General features: G+C 33.9%; 1 protein-coding gene across 1 annotated transcript in view; it reads left to right on the top strand.

Annotated features, from left to right (window-relative positions):
* Positions 1-14,896, top strand: part of TRPA1 (transient receptor potential cation channel subfamily A member 1) — a 31,477-nt gene extending 16,581 nt beyond the window's left edge. The window contains exons 13-27 of the mRNA XM_063178092.1: positions 295-409; positions 1,654-1,820; positions 2,676-2,769; positions 3,710-3,769; positions 4,690-4,788; positions 5,583-5,653; positions 6,074-6,221; positions 6,824-6,913; positions 7,148-7,317; positions 9,386-9,515; positions 9,642-9,824; positions 10,770-10,838; positions 11,446-11,556; positions 12,023-12,120; positions 13,909-14,896. Of these exons, the coding sequence (XP_063034162.1) occupies positions 295-409; positions 1,654-1,820; positions 2,676-2,769; positions 3,710-3,769; positions 4,690-4,788; positions 5,583-5,653; positions 6,074-6,221; positions 6,824-6,913; positions 7,148-7,317; positions 9,386-9,515; positions 9,642-9,824; positions 10,770-10,838; positions 11,446-11,556; positions 12,023-12,120; positions 13,909-14,140 (1,837 nt within the window). The 3' untranslated portion in view covers positions 14,141-14,896. The remainder of the gene's footprint in view (positions 1-294; positions 410-1,653; positions 1,821-2,675; positions 2,770-3,709; positions 3,770-4,689; positions 4,789-5,582; positions 5,654-6,073; positions 6,222-6,823; positions 6,914-7,147; positions 7,318-9,385; positions 9,516-9,641; positions 9,825-10,769; positions 10,839-11,445; positions 11,557-12,022; positions 12,121-13,908) is intronic.
* The last annotated feature ends 2,250 nt before the right edge of the window (positions 14,897-17,146 follow it).

Below are 17,146 nucleotides of genomic sequence, written 5' to 3'. Positions count from 1 at the left end.
CTTAGTTCACAGGCATTCTGCCTTGCACTGTAAGTTCTGCCTTCAGGTCAAAGATCCTCAGATCTCAGAAAAACATGAAAAGGGAGAGATCTAAGTACTCTTATTGAGTTGAGCCCCTGCTTCTAGTGGTGCATTGATCATCACATAATATTTGACAAAATGTATGGACATCTCTGCAGCAGTCATGCCAAAGAAAAGAGGTCTGAGTCAAAGGAGCAGTCATTTATATTCACTTTAAATTTATAAAAAAGCTTTTTTATTTATAATTTCTAATTTTATACCATTGTGTGTAAGTGATTATAAAGGCTGGACAGCCCTGCACCATGCTGCCTTCGGAGGATACACTCGCACAATGCAGATAATTTTGGATACTAATGTGAAGTGTACTGACAAAGTGGATGAAGAAGGGGTATGTGTTAACGTTATTTGTTTCTTGTCTGCTCTTACTTCTAGAAGAAATGTCAGGGCTAGGCTATTGGTAGTTTTCCACTGTGCATTACATGTGTAATATTTTATTTCCTGTGGCAGACTCAGTGATAAAAGATTTCTTGGATAAATATATGATTGCTGAAATTTTTATCCAATTCTTTTAAGCAGGAGATAAAATAGATTCAAATATTCTAATAGAAAACATGAATCATTGAATGTATTAGACATGTTCCTCTTGCCCTCTATACAATGCAAGAATATTTTAGCAATGTAGTACAAACACTGCTAATGCAAATTTAAAGAATTTACACAGATGTGAAAAAATCTGGTATCAACTATAGCTCATTAACATGTTGTTTGAAATCTACTGCACAGTGATGTCCAACAAAAACAGCACCTGTCTTGCTCTGGAGTTTGGACAGATGTAGTGTGTTTTAGGTCAAAACAGAATCCCTTTCAAGGATGGAAGCCTCTTGTGTGAACCTGTCCTATCAGGAGTATAGGGTGATCATTTTAAAGAACTGTTTAATTCTCAACACAGAAGCTGTTGCTAATTTCTCTTGAGAACTGGTGTTGAAAACATTTAAAGTACTAGATTAGAAACAAATCTTCAGTTTAAATTTATGAGAAGCCTTAATTTCAATTCATGAGAAGTCCTTAATTTCAATTGGAAAAATCTGTGTGCAGATTCTGTGCTCAGAAGACTCTCAAATGTCAGTTTTAGTGTATCTTGATTCCTAAACCCCTGATTCCTTTACTTTTTCTTGATTCCTAAACCACTTTTCCTTTACTTAAAATTTAAAGAAAAAATAAATATTCCACTTAGAAAATTTCACTCTCAGATTTTCTTGCAGATTTTTTTTTGTATGAGCACATCTGGATATAATTGGATGCTTCTCTTGTTGATTATCAAATAAGGTGTTCTGTGTCTGTAGATGCCATGATTTTTACCTCTTTGTGACTTGAAGTTCATTAATTGCAAAACTAAAAGATATTAATGATGTTACCTATAGTGAATTTCCTCTTCAGATTTTGCCCTAGTGTAGCTGTAGGCATAAAGATCATGTCTGTAATCTCTGTTAGAATCTGACAATATTCTAATGTTTTGTGTTGCTAGTGAAAGCATTCGAGACTTGCAGCTGAGAAAAGCATGTGGCTTTTCAATGTGGGAAAGCACTGAAATGTACTTTTTTTAAATTACTCATGTACTGCTTGTCTGCACAGAACACAGCTTTGCACTTGGCTGCACGAGAAGGACATGCAAAAGCAGTGAGGTTACTTCTTGACTATGGTGCAAAAATTCTGTTCAACAAAGCAGTGGCTTCTTTTTTCCATGAAGCAATACACAATAGGAGAAAAGATGTGGTGTCTGCTGTCATTTTGCACAAAAGGTAAAGTATAGAGAAAACGCTTCTTCAATTTGTTTGCCCACGTGTTTTGTTTTGGTTTTCTTAAATGAGATTTAAGTTCTGAAAATCTGTTGTTTAATAAGTAAAACTGAATACTTATTTTGCAATTCAAGAGGTTATGTTCTATTCTAATGAGCTCAAATAAAAAATGGCATAATTGTAATTGACATGAGACATATGGCAAGTTGTTTTTCATATTACATTGAGTATTTGGATTCTGTGTGTAAAAAACATGTAGAAGCCATCAGAAATAATTTTGACCTTTCACATAATGCTTTAATGCCTATAAAATTTTAATCAAAATGTGAATACAACTGAAATCATTCAAGAGATTTAATTTAAAATCATGCTTTTTAATGTTGCAAATATTTTAAATTGTAGCATTTCAACTGCAGTTTAGAAAATCTTAGGTTAAGACATAGTGAAGCCCCACTTTTGGAATAAAGCAATGCACCATTGCCTAATGATGACATCTTTTGGTAAGAGTTACAGGAATACTGACAGGGTTTCACTGTATTTATTATTATTTGAGTAATTTTGTAACCCAAGATTCCAAAGTTCGTTCCAGTCTCATATTTTTTAGGAGGCCTTAGCATAGTTGAAACATTTCTGTTTAATTGATAACAGAATTTAACATGAATCATTCTTACAAAAGTGTCCAGAATATTACTCAGCTGCTCCCCAAACAGCTTAGTTTCCATTTAATAGTGCATAAAATTAGCACATTATATATTATGCTTTTTAATATCTTAAATGAAACTCAAATAATCTAAAAGTAGTTAATTTAGAGTAGCTTTAATTACTTAATTTTCTATTATCTGAAATAATTTTTTGCAGATGGGAAGAAGCTGTTGTGACTTTCTCTCACTCTTCCAGTGCCAATAAGTGTCCTTTGCTGGAAATGGTTGAGTATCTTCCTGATTCATTTAAAGTAAGTTTTCTGCACATGTTAAAGAAACAACTTCACAAAATAACCTTTGTTGTTCTGCATTCATTCTTCTGTTTGCTGTGCTCTCTAATACATATTATTATAAAATAGAAAGAAGTTCACAAAATTATTTAATAGTATTGTAGTGATAGTCTCAGTTTGTCCAGTTTAAGTTCTGTATTAGAAAAGTTCCTAGCTTCCTGAGATCAATGGAGTTATAAAAGTAACATAAAAATTATGTATAGATGGAATGAGAGTCATAAGTGAATTGGGTTCAAAATCATCTGAGATATTTTCACTCTCTTAGCTGACTGCTAAATGACGCAGCAGAAATGATTTTTAAATAAAATAGCAAGTGGTACGCACATATATCACTGAGGGGGTACTGGGGACAGGCAAAGGTGTTATAGAGACTCTGTCATCAGAAGGCATGAAAAGGCACTTTATTATTAAAAATCTGTAGTTCCCATAGAAACAATGGTGGACCTAAGACCTGACTGGCTTTTGGGAATCTTCTCTCACACTGTTGGTGAGCTATAAGTAGCACACTCCGGAGAACTAAATCTATAAACAATGGTTACAGAAAGAGAGATAATAGTTGTTTGAATTCTTTCCTCTAAGTTTCCCACAGCTTCTAAAATCTTGGGAGAACTGTGTCTCTCTCTGTTCAGAGGATAGGTAATTACTACATAGGTTTTCATAAACTATTCACACTTCATACTGGTAAACTGGCTTGTAGCCTTGTAAACTGCATTTACATTTAACTCCTACAGGAAAACTCTAGAATTTTATGTCTTCAAAACCTACATCATAAAAACTGACGGTCATCACTTCTGTTAGCTGATCATTGTATTTGACAGTCATTTTCTTCTGGTCTAAACATATTCTTTCTGTTGAACATTGTCTATATCACCTTAATTCACTTTTCTGTTCATCTGCAAAGCTGGTATTGGACAACTGCATAATTGAGTCTTCAGAGGAAAAGACAAGTCGAGACTTCTATGTAAGTAGATGAAAAAGTCTGGGAAAGTACAAAACATGTATTTTAATGTACATGTCAAGCTCATATATATAAGGTACTGTTGTAGATGAATCTCAGATCTTTGCACAGAACACAGGAGACAGATTTTATCCTTTGGACTGTCAATAGTTTGAAGTTCAGTTTCTGTAATCTTCATGCTTACATATTTTGATAAGTGTGACATTAAAGTTCTACAATCCATAAACTGTATCTTTGCTGTGGCAAATTTTGCAATCAAGCTGGGTATCAGAGGTTATGGGTATTTCAAAATAGCAGTGAGAGAAGACATGTAATATCTATTTATGAATATTGAAAGTGTGCTTATAATAAGTAGTGCAAATGTCATCAATACTTTTGAGTTCAACATGTTTCTTTGTTTTGTAAATTCTTGTTGAAAATCTCAAGCAGTAGATTGCTTTTAATGCTAGGGAGACATGAATGTTCTCCAGTTATGTTACCTTTGAAACCATATTGAAAACCACCTTATCAGTGATTATATTGGATGGTATCCCCATCATTAACAGAAAACTTGCAAATATTTTGCTACTGTGCATTTTCTTTATATTGTATTATCAAAGCCATATAACTTTTAAAGACAAGCTTTTCTTTAAAGTTGGCATTAAAAAATCACGGTTATGAAAATGACCTTTCTTAATTGTAACATTTTAGCAAGAAATGTACACTTTTTTTTTTTTAATTCAAAATGGCTGTTCATTTAAACACCTGGCAGTCACAGATGTGTATCTTGATGACATGTGTTCAGCTAACAGTGAATATACATCTTGATTCTGACTACCTTGACACAATGTGCTCTCTAAAAGATAGACTTTTTCATATTAAGAACATCATCTAAGACTGAGATAATAATTTGCATTGTATTTAACTTCTGGTGTATTATATAGATTGAATACAACTTCAGATATCTTCAGTGTCCCTTGACACTTAACAAGAAAGTAAAGGATGGTGAAGATATTTTCTATGAACCACTTACCACTTTAAATGTAAGTTTTACTCTGACATCATCGCCTGCTGTCTTGGTTTAGATAAAATGAAATTTTTCATCATAATATTTCTTCTCCAAAGCCCATAACTTTGTATATTGAAAGGATATTGAAATTAAGTATGGGCCAAAGTTCTAAGTAATAAATAAAATTTCTTTTAGATTTAGATAAAACTATGAATGCTCAAGATATTGTGCTGTACGTGCAGGTAGTACATCAAAGAAAACCACACTCCAGTCATTCCAGTGACCATGCACTGGAATGTAAGGCACTAAAAAACCTGACAAGCTGATTTGTTTCATATGGTAATTGCAAAATATTTATAATATGAAACAAATTTGCTAGTTTTGTAGCATTGCAATCTGTTCTCTCATTCTTTGTCAGAAAATGTCTATATAACAAACTTTCTGGCTTAATATGTTTGCTTTTTGGGATTCCTGTTGGCAATTCATTGTTATACTGTCTAATAATAAATAAATAAATAAATATTTTTCTCATTGAATGTAAAACTTGGTCTCACAGGTGTGGTTGAAAATAGTCTGTATAATTTTTGAAGCTTGAAATAGACTAACAGAGTCTCAGCAGAGAAACTGAAGGCCTTAGCAGGCAGAGAGGGCAAGACAGTGATGGGTTTGGGCCAGGTGCTTAATCAAAAGAACTTTGCAATATCTTACACATATTTTACTTTTCATTGGGCTAATAATCAGGTTAAAAAGGTGGCCTAGCCAGTTTTTTTAAACACTTTGCTTGCCTGGATGAATTAAGTTTGACCCTCCTGTATTTGTGTTTTGCAGGCCATGGTGCGCCACAATCGCATGGAGCTACTCAGTCATCCTGTGTGTAAAGAATATTTGCTTATGAAATGGTTGGTCTATTTCAGTGGATATAAAATATAATACTGCATGTCAAGATAAAGACTATTTTGCCTGAAAGTTGTTTATTAAAATGTGCATGTTTATAGAGCTGACTGAGAAATGTCTTTTCCATAAAATACAACTTAGTATTTAGTAAAGATTTTTTGATATTTACAACAAAGGCAGCTATTATCTTTGTTTCCTCTTTGTTATAAAATATATAATTAGGTTGCCAAGTAAAAGTGAAAGGAATGGTTTTTCAGAGTGGCAGATACACTTTTGTCCACATAAGTGATGAACACATTCATCACAAAGGGACATTTTAAGAAATGCTTATTCCCTTGTCTTGAAGACATTATTGAATGTTAAATTTGAATGCATGCTCTTCTGAATTTGAAAAGTGTTGTAACTTTAACATTTTCACTTTCAAGGATGGCCTATGGGTTTCGAGCACATTTAATGAATTTAGGCATATATTCTCTTGGTCTCATCCCACTGACTCTTCTGGTCACTCACATACAACCAGGAAGACCTCTGAATGGAACAGAGCTCTATGAAGCAAGACCATTAGAATATGAGGTACTTTTTATTAATAGTTACAATCTGTTTAAGATTTTTACACCAAAAAGGTATGATTACTTAAATAATGTCTAGATTAATTTATGATCTAGCAACTCTATGGAATAAAATTGAAGTATATATTTCTAAACATTCAGCAGCAACCTCTGCTGATAGATAATTTTCAGTTTAGATAATTTTCAGTTCCCATTTCTTATTTTTTTCTGAGAAATTTATATTTAGTACATGGTTACTTCAGTTTTTTCCCTGAAGTGAATAATGTTTATTTAATATTAAAGAAAAAAGATTCACACGAGAGAAAAAGAATGAAACTGAAACAGGAACTCAGAAAAGATATGCTAGTAGAAAAATGAAATAAAATAAACTCAAGGGATATCAAAGGTTCATGAAGATATCCTGATCTATGAAAAAATCATGAGATCACATATACAGCTCAACCCAGAACATGGATTTCACAATAAATATTAATTAAACAGAATATAGATAGTAATAAGTATATGATACAAGCTAACAGGCAATATAATGTATATATAATAGGTAGAGATCAAATTAACATTCCTTTAATAATTTCTAATTTCTTTTGTGCTCTGATTTTGTTGCAGGACTCATACTTCACAAGAGTGTGTATGTGTTTAGTTTTAATTATGAGTTTACTGGGCATCTGCAAAGAAATATTTCAGCTGATTCAGCAGGTTAGTACAGAGAGAAATAACATTAATCAGAAAATTTATGTGCATGGCAGTTCGTATGATATTGAAATTATCTGTTTTTTTCCTTATTAGAAGTCAAATGTCAATTTATACTTTTTAATTTATATACATAATGATTAAAACAGATTTTGAATGGTGAATTTAAATAGTGTATTGAACTCAGTGTTTTAATGATGGATGACTGGTAAATATTAACCTTTCTCTCTTAAATCCTAGAAATTGAAATATTTGTTGGATTACTCCAATCTACTGGACTGGACCATTTATACTACAAGCATAATTTTTGTATCTTCTTTATTTATTAATACACCAGCTCATTTGCAGTGGGAATGTGGAGCAATTGCTGTGTACTTGTCTTGGATGAACTTCTTGCTTTATCTTCAACGGTAAAAAATTTTACAGGCTTTACAATAAAATATTTTAATATTTTCAGATATTTTACATACTCTAAATTGTGAAAGATCAAGTTTGAGAGTCCCATTTTTTATTTTTATTTTTTTTCAAACTATAAAAGTTTCCAGATTAGGACCATAGGAATTTTTTATCTCTGATGAGCTGTAATTTTCAGTGTTTTTCATGTAGAGCATCACAACATATGTTATAGCAACTATAGAAATAACAATATTTATTTTAATATTAATTAAGCACAGCCATGCTGAATTTTATCTTTTTTAAATCATCTTTCACTACACTCTATAGACTTTGACTTTAAAAAAACCCAGAAAGATATGAATTATGAATGGCATAAGGAAGTCAGGTTTTATGAGTAATACCTGGGAGAAGGTAAATTCCTTTATCATTTCCCATATTAAATGGCATGTCTGACTTTATGCTGTAGTGTCCTGTAAAAGAATTGCAATTGATGGAATTGTAAATTTCTTGAGTTGACATCATGTCTGTTTATTGCCCTTAATTATCTTAAATCATGTCACTGGCACAATAGTTTCCAAGAGTTATGAACTGCAGGAGAGCTGGCTGGAGGAAAAAAATATTGTGGGTGTAGTGCTTGAGACAAATTAAACACATTTGTGTCTGAGCAGGACTGAATGTGGTAACACTGCATAAATGTTCTTCCAATTCTTGTTGTATATATGCTCTAATCACCGCCACAAAGTCTTGCAGACAGACAAACACATTTGCTGATTAATTTCAGGGCTGTTTTACTGTAGTAGGGATGCTTAAGGACACGGTTTGTCAGCAGAGTTAATGTCAAAAGAGAGGACCTTTATGGTCTTGCCTCTACTGCAAACCTTTTCCTTAACCCCCCACCCCCATGTCTGGCCTCAGGTGACCAATGAATGTGTGTGTCCTGTCTGCTCCAAAGTAAACAGGTGATTGCACAACCTTTCTTCTGCTGATGGATGAAATGCCTTCCTGGCCTGACTGTTATTTCAAGTGTGTTGCAGTAGAACTCTACACATGATTTTTCTAACTCATTCAGGCTCTTTTCCCAAAGCAATATGTGAGTCCATTGACTTCAGCTGAATTTTGCCTAGTAAATGCCTAATATATAAGGGAAGATTGGGTTTGCTTTATTTCCAGCTTGACCTTTTCAGCCTTGCAAATAATGTTTCAGAGTGAAAGATACCCACAGGGATTTTCACAGTTGCTCCAGTGAGCTTAAAATATCTCTTGGTCCCTGGATATGAGAGGGGACATAAATTCACAAGTTCAGGTTTGAAAGAAAAATTAATGTGCTTTATGGTAATTCCTGTTTTCATATTTAGTTTTTGTGTCAACCAAGAATAGGAGAGGCTTGCCAACAACAGATTGTTGTTGGGAACACAGGTGTCTTAAAATTATGCTATTCTCCTTATCTTCCTGAACAGTGTGTTTCTTTTTGTTTGTTTGTTTTCTATTCTTTGTATTACACTAAAACTACATTATGTCATTTCTTTCACATCTTGTAAAAAGTGAAGTCTTTTAAATCAGGCATGTAGCTGCTACATGGATTATGGTGCCCGTTGTCCTTTATTTTGGTTGCTGCTTTGCTTTGAGAAGCAGAAAAAATTTGGATAGTTTGCTATTGTTTTTTATTCTGAATGTAGCAGTGGTACAATACTGTACTGCCTATGCCTATGGAGGGAATAAATGTTATCCATGAAAAATACTATGTTGAAAACTGTTCTTGTGCATTAAAATATAAGACTATGCAGTATGAAGTTGCTGTGTGTAGGATCACTTGCACTCTTTTGGATGTGAAAGTAGAGCAGGTTTGTTACCATCACAGAATCTCTCAGAGAGGCAGTGTCCCTTTCCACAGATGAAAATCAGTGTTACATACTGCCTTACAGAAATAACTGAAAGGGACTCATACTTCAGTATTTAATGCTTTAGGGGTAGACTTGGCTGTGCTAGATTAATAGTTGTGCTAGATTAATAGTTGGAGTGGATTGTCTTAGAAGTCTTATTCTATGACTGATTCTCTATCTTTTTTGTTTACTTATTGCCTAGATTTGAGAACTATGGAATCTATGTTGTGATGTTCTGGGAAATTTTGAGGACTTTGATTCGAATTGCTGTGGTTTTCTTTTTCCTGATACTGGCCTTTGGGCTGAGTTTCTTTGTCCTTTTGGGTTCACAGGTTAGTTCAATACTCTAGTTAAGTTTTTATCATTATAAATATTATCTTTGACTAAAGCATCTCAAGACTTTATTTACAAATTCCATCAGTTGGGTTTTATCTTTATTTTGATGTTTCTTTTTGCAGCAAACATACAGCACACCTCTGCTTTCTGTAATGAAGACATTTGCAATGATGCTGGGAGACATTAATTACCATGATGCATTCCTGGATCCTTTACTAAGCAGTGAATTGCCATACCCATTCCTGAGTTACACAGTTCTCATTATATTTACCTTGCTTATTCCAATCCTTCTTATGAATTTGCTAGTAAGTATAAGCTATTTATTAATATACAAAATTGGTTAAACACGAGTATGTGTAGAGAATTCTAGAGTACTAGTAATTCTAGTATCGAATTACTTCAGTAAGTGACAGCCATTCATTATTTAACAAATATTTTCAGTAACATATTAAAATGTCCTTGTTCTCTGCACTTGTTTTCCGTCCAGTGTACTTCTCTCAGTATTTTCCTACACCTCACTTCTACAGGAGTATTTTTATATGTTTAGGTAATAACTTTGATGGAATTTGAATTGGAGCTGCAATGTATTATTCTGAGGTCTTGATAAGGAAAATTGAGGAACAATGATTTTTGTTCAATCCCTTGTTGTGTCATAACCTAACACTAACAATAATGTAAATTAAAAAAATAAAGCCCAAAAAGCCCAAATTCAAATATTCACTGTGCACAAAACAGCAATCAGAAGTAATGAAAGAACTAACTAACAAACCTGACCTGAAAGTTAAGAATCAGAAAACACAATAATGGTGGAAAGGGGGGAAAATACGTAATATATCTTCAGCCATGATACACTGAATATAACTTTTGTTTAGGAAATCACATTTTCACTTGAACTGGGCAATAAAAGTCAAAAACCTCATGTTTTTTAAACTTGTTTATTGCAGCCATGATTCTACTTAATCAAGAGATCAACTGGTTTCTTAACATTCCAGCAGTAATGAAGAATGTAAAAGATGGGTTGTTATTCTTGGCAAAACTAGCAGTTCAGTGCGTTACCAACAGAGTTTTGTCAGTGAAAACACTCTCTACATTTATTGATACATATTACAAATATGCAAAAAACATTTCGAAATTCAAGTGAAAAAGTAATTTAATTCTAGAATATTTTCTTCTTTAAGTGTGAAAGAGAAATACAATTGAAATCACAGACTATGAAAAAGTAGATAATGAATGATGTCTCTTTTTCCTAGATTGGTTTGGCTGTTGGTGATATTGCTGAAGTACAAAAATATGCTGCACTCAAAAGGATTGCAATGCAGGTGAGTAAGACCATAAAATCATCAAATGTTGGAAGTACATATCATTGCTAGAACACCTTTTAGATAATTAGTTGGTTTATCATCATATTCCCAACTATCGTTGGTTATCCGTAAAGCAGATTTGGCAAGTTTGAACATTCTGAATCTCATTTTCACTCATACGAGTCATTGCCAAGGAAATGTACAAATAAATGCATTTTTAAGAAATTTTTCAACCATCAGTTCAAGAAATTTTGAGTTTTTCCAAAACCAGAATCTCAGAATCAGTCACTGCAAAGCCTGAAATTGCAGTTTTCTTCTAGTAGAGAGTCTGTGCAGTGGAAAGAAGGTACACAAAAATCAAAAGGATACCAAATTCATTCTGCTGGACTAAATTCTCATTAGAGTGCACATCTGTGTGGAGAAATTAATTCTGTCAAGATACTCAATACTGGTCATGACAATGTACTTTTAGTGTCTGGGCTGGACTATTCAGTTATTATACTGCTGTTTGCAGTGTGGGGTAGTACTAGTGAATGGAATAAAATGACATGATTGTTATTTTCACGTACAATGTGTATTTATCGTAAGATAACATATCTCATTCTAAATGCAAAACCACATTTAGGTTAATCTTCATACCAACTTAGAGAAGAAGCTGCCATTTTGGTTCTTAAGTCGGGTGGACCAGGAATCAATCACTGTATATCCCAACAGGCCAAGATACTGTGGATTTATGGTAAGATGGTGAATATTAGATAGAAGGATTCTTGCCAAAAAGGGAGGTGTACACACATTGCTAAGGACATTGTGTTATTAACTGACATCAAGGGAATTGTGGTTAGACCTTGCCTAAGGTCAGTGAAAATGATAAATCTGTTTGAGTGCAGCTGGATTCAGATAAAATTAGTGTTTGAGTACTCAGTGCACGGTAACTTTATTAAGTAAGTCAAGCTACAAAAGATGTTCAGATAAAAAGTAGAATTACTCCCTTTTGGCTTTTCTTCTTTTATTTGAGCTGTTGTTGATAGACTGAATTTTCTTATAAAACAAACATTTGAATATATAAGCAAATAACATCATAACAGAAAATCTTTTCAATGTTTACACTGTGTGAACAATGTTCACATATTTAATCTGTTCACATATTTATTCTGTTGTCAGACTATAGGATCTATTTAAGTTTGGTTCCATGTTTTGTTTAGAGCGTGTTCCAGTATTGCTTTGGGTGTGAGGACTCTACCACATATGCACAGAGCCCTGATACTACACTAGAATTGGAAGTTCTGAAGCAGAAATACAGGTATTTTTGTGATATTTTACAGTTTTAAAAATAAGTAGAACCAATATTACAAAATATACTCCTATTTTTAAAGGTATTTTAAAGCTCCATACTGTATCTGAAAAGTAAAATTCTTAAAATTCTGTGTCCCCAGCCCAAACCAACACAGCTTGTTGCGCATTAAAGTAATCTGAAGTAATGGAGAAAATGGAATTTCATTTTAGAGAGTTGCAAATGGAGGTTTGCAAGGGTTATTCAGAACTCCCAAGTGATGTAATTCCAGTTGGTTTGCAAGTATATACAATCTGTTACTGACTTTCCACTGGGTAAATCAGATTCAGATTGTTTTCCCAAAGTTTGATTGGTGTTGATTCTCTCTTAAACAAAGCATGTTTCCCACAGCCTTGGAAGGAATTCTTTGTACTTTCTTGATTTACTTGTCATACCAACATATCCATAAGAATGGTTTCAGAAAAGCTTACTCTGAATGTACAACTAGAAAAACTCATTGTTTCTCACTCAGTCTCACTTTTCCTTGCACTTGTTTTCTCTCAATTTTTTTTCCTTTCCCTTTTTTTTGTTAATCTACCAAATTTTTGTCCACCTGCACAGATTCAGATTGCATTTTTTTTGGTTGCATGAAAGACTCAGCAAGAGTTGAAGCATGTGAGACTACACCCTACAGATATAGGCAAATCGTGGACTTTAGCAAGTCTTTCTTAAACTGCATACTACATCATTATAATATAAAACAGCATAAAACAGACTCTTCCTTGGTTGGGATTTTTTTCCTACAGAGAAGGAAGAAAACTATAATTTTATAAAATTATTTGCAATAGCATAACTTGTGACCTTATCATTGTGGAAAGTCATATTTATTTCTCTGAAAATATTGGCTGAAAACTCTTACTACGTTGCCAGTGTGTTTTTACCAGAGTTCAAAACTGAGTTCAGTTACTACTGGAGCTAGTGTCAGTGCTGGGTGTATGTATTTTTGGATTTTGGTATGGGGCAGAGTTTTCTTTTGCTTTGCATTTTATTACTTGTGATTCTCACATATCTCAAGATGTATTACCATTTCTTATTAAAAAAACCAACAAAACAACAAAAACCCTAACTACATCTAAAGCCCCTCAACTGTTCTGCAAAAGCACCTTTTCAGTCACATCTTTTCTTGTTGTAATTTTGTGAGTGTAGACATTCAGTAGATTCAGAAAAGTAGATTTTCAAATGCCTCTTTGGTAGTTCTGTAAAGACAGTTTATAGTCACAATTTCCATTTATTTCCCTGTTTCCTTAAAGATAACAGATACTGTGTTCTGTATGTGTGATGCTAACTTAGTTTAACTACTTGATTGCATCAATTGCACTTTGGATAGCACTTTGAAAAAGATCAGTGAGTGCCTCATCAGTATTTCTCATATGCTGTAAAAGTGATTGTGAATTTCACTAAATGTTTTTGGTTGCTGGCCTTTTTCTTACGGAAATAGGTTAATAGGAAAAACTTTTGATAGAGCAGTCAACAACTTTATTTTAAGAGTGAAGTTGCTTAATTATATATTAAGTTACTTTTCACAAGAACCACAGATTTGTTCTTTTATCCTATTTCCTGTAACATGGAGAAGAACTTCAGCTTAAAGAATTAAATGTATTGTAAATAATAGTCTGTGTTAGCAGAAGGGTTTAGTTAAGTACTCTCAGAAGGGTGAAGTATCGTCAATTTTTGCATCTGTAATTTTAATGACTTAGATGTCCTTTGAAATCAAATGACAAAGTCTGATGTGTATTTGTTTGTTTGTTTGCTTTTTAGGCTCAAAGATATATCAACATTGTTGGAAAAGCAGCATGACCTCATTAAACTGATTATCCAAAAAATGGAGATAGTATCAGAGGCTGAGGATGAAGACAGCAATGATTTATTTCAGCACAAGTTTAGGAAAAGGCAGTTAGAGCACAAGAATAGCAAATGGGATACAGTGTTAAAAGCTGTTAAAACAAATGTGCCTAACCCAAGCACGGAAAAGAACAATACCTTCTTCTAGACTTGGCTATGATATCATGTTGTATTATCATTTTGTTCTACTTTAGGGTCACTTCTCTTATTGTCTTTGCATAATGTTAATGTGATGCATCATGTACTCGAGTATAAAAAAAGGCCAGATCCAAAACCAGGATGCAGGTGCTCAAAACAGTATTTAAAGAGACTGGAGATGTCTATGTCCAAAACTGTGATCCTAAAAGTGACTGGCTAATCAGGAAAGTGCCTAACTCCACAGAGGCCAGCCTTGCTGTCCTGGCTTCTGTCTAGATCTGTTCCTGGGTTTGGCCCTAGTACACTTAGGTCTGTATGTAATTACATTGTTTTCTGTTACAAATATTTTTAGAATTTCTAAATTTTTAGAAATTAGATTCTAGTCATTTATTATTCAGGTGTTTGGAGAGAGCCAATGGGCTTTGTGTAGCTTTAATAAAAAGTACAAAACTAATCTGACAGAGTGCATTGGAAGTTTTGCTGAGTAGGGACTGCAGGATCAGGCCTGAAAGGTAGGAAATCAAGGATCATGAAGTTGTAATGTAAGGGAAGAACTACTTTCTTTTCTAGATAGTGGAAGCAGTTCACAGCAGGATCATTTGTACTAGCATGCCTGTAGCAGTGGTAGAATGACATGTTTAATATTAGTCATTTACAACTTGCTGTCCTTATACTGCTAAATGTGATTTTGCCCTTCCTGATAACTTAAAACTGATCTTGCTACTTTTATCTGCACTTTGGTTTCATTATTCATTTACTGAATATTCAGTGCATTATGTAATATATGGTAATATATTGAATTTAGTAAACATTAATTAAAATGTGTTTGAGTACCTGAATATATTTGTTTCAAAACCAGTGCTAATAAACTAATTATGACTATGCATGGTGGTAAGGCTCTGTTTTTGAATGTCTGCTTTTGAATTCAGACATTTTCTTTAAGAATTTAGTATACATTATTCTTATACATAATTCTTCTCATAAACACCAGTTATGATTCCTATTTATTTAAAAGGTAGTCATTAGGAGGTAATTCACACTGTACAGAACTTGTACAGTCTTCAGAAAACACTGGAAGCTGCACTGTAAATTAATGTGACTTGTGCCTTAAAATTGCCACAGATGTTCAGTAGGCAAAATTCTTTCTCACCCAACTGCTCTATCCCAGCTTTGAGACTGTAAATCCTTGCAGGTAAAACAGAGAAAGGAGGAGGCTGCTGGAGGAGCAGCTCTGCTCCAGGGCAAGCCTGGTGTGACACAGTGAAACAGGAAGAGAACATGTAAGCAGAGTCAGAGCAGAAAAAGTAAAAATGTAACTGTAGTCTCTGAAATTGTGGTGGCTCCTAAAGTCAGATCTGTTCCTGTGAATAAACTGTTCAGGTTTTCTGCACTGCTGTGCATCTGCAGCTCCCTCTGTCAGTAAAAAAAATGGCCAGGTTCTCAGGATAGGGCCAAACTTGAAAAATGTAATAAGAGCAATTTTAAATTCCTGGCAGTCTGTGCCATTAACACTAGATGGCAGTGAGTGATAGCATTTTTGGGTAAGTAAATGGGACCTAAATGCATTGTTTTGAGTGAAGAACAGTATCAGGAAAAAAGTAGTCAGCACTCATAGTTTTAAAGTCTAAGCCTTTCAAGCCTCTTTGAACAGAACTCTGAGACCTTTATATACAGCTGCCTCTCAGCTTTCCTGAGTGTTCACAATTTGAGAAAAGTTTTCCTTTCCAATTTTATATAGACAGATAGAAATGAGTTATTGTATAATAAGCAAATATTACAACATTGAATTAATGATGCAGCTTTCTATGGAAATTCTCAGACTAATATTATTTATTTGTATGTGGTAGAATGATCTAATAGAGCCTAAGTACAAAAGATGTAGAGTTTAAAGAAAAGTACAAGTACAACTGGAATATAAATCATGATTAAAAATTTTTGCAGACTGAGCTGAAGATACAGGGCCATTTGAGCAATCTCTAGAAGCAATCCTATTAGAATCATTATGGTTGGAAAAGACCTCTAAGTAAGAAAAAACCATTGAGTACAAACATTAACTTTACACTAAACCATGTCTCTAAACACCATATCTACATGTTTTGTTAACTCTTCTGCAGATAGTTATTTCATTTTCCTGGGCAGCCTGTTGCAATGCTTGACCACCTTTCCAGTGAAGGAATTTTTCCTAATATTCAATGTAAACCTCAGCTGGTTCAGCTTGAGCCAATTCCTCTTGTCCAATTGCTTGCTGCATGGGAAAAGAGAGCAACCTCCACCTGTCTTGATGTGTTACCTGTTAGGTACAGCTAAATATATGTAAACCAAAAGTGTTACAATGTGAATTTTTGAATTAACACTTAGGGATTGCTATTCAATGGGAATGTATCCTCTGAGTGTGAATATAGAATCTGCAAACTGTGATGGGTGTGTATCTGTATTCAATACTCACCCACTTCCCTTCTGTCTGTATGGAAGTAACACCTTTTCAGTTGGGGTGCTGGCAGTTCTGTAGGCACTCATAGTCACTGTATATCAATATTGCTGATAGTGAGAGTAAATATTCTATTTCATTTCCTGCTGCTCATCAGTGCTGTCACTATTTACTCCTCGAGATGAATGGCAGCATGGTTCAGGCAATGGCACCATCTCCTCCCACCAAAACCAGATAATTCCCATAAAATCCTGTTGGGAAAACTGATTTGTGCCTCATCTGTGTGACACACAGGAGGGTCACAATTTGGGACAAGAAATGACATTTCTGTGTGAGTTGGTAGTCTGAAACATGATGGCAGTCCATTCCTGAACCCAAAGATCCAGTTGCCTGCCTTTCTAGCATCTGACTCTTGCTAATAAGAAGGGCTATCAAAATACTTTGCCCATTTAAATTAAAATTAGCTAGAGCAATAAAATACACCCTTAGCAGAAATCTGAAGTGCCCAGATTTGAAGTGGATTCGAGTGAGACTCTTTTCAATATATAGGAAATAACTTGCTTCAAGCTGTCTAGTGTACATACTGGT

This window comes from Melospiza melodia, chromosome 1, assembly GCF_035770615.1.
Source record: "Melospiza melodia melodia isolate bMelMel2 chromosome 1, bMelMel2.pri, whole genome shotgun sequence".
In the NCBI taxonomy this organism is placed as follows: Eukaryota; Metazoa; Chordata; class Aves; order Passeriformes; family Passerellidae; genus Melospiza; species Melospiza melodia.
The sequence above is the reverse complement of the archived record's forward strand: the minus strand, read 5'-3'. Positions and strand labels throughout refer to the sequence as shown.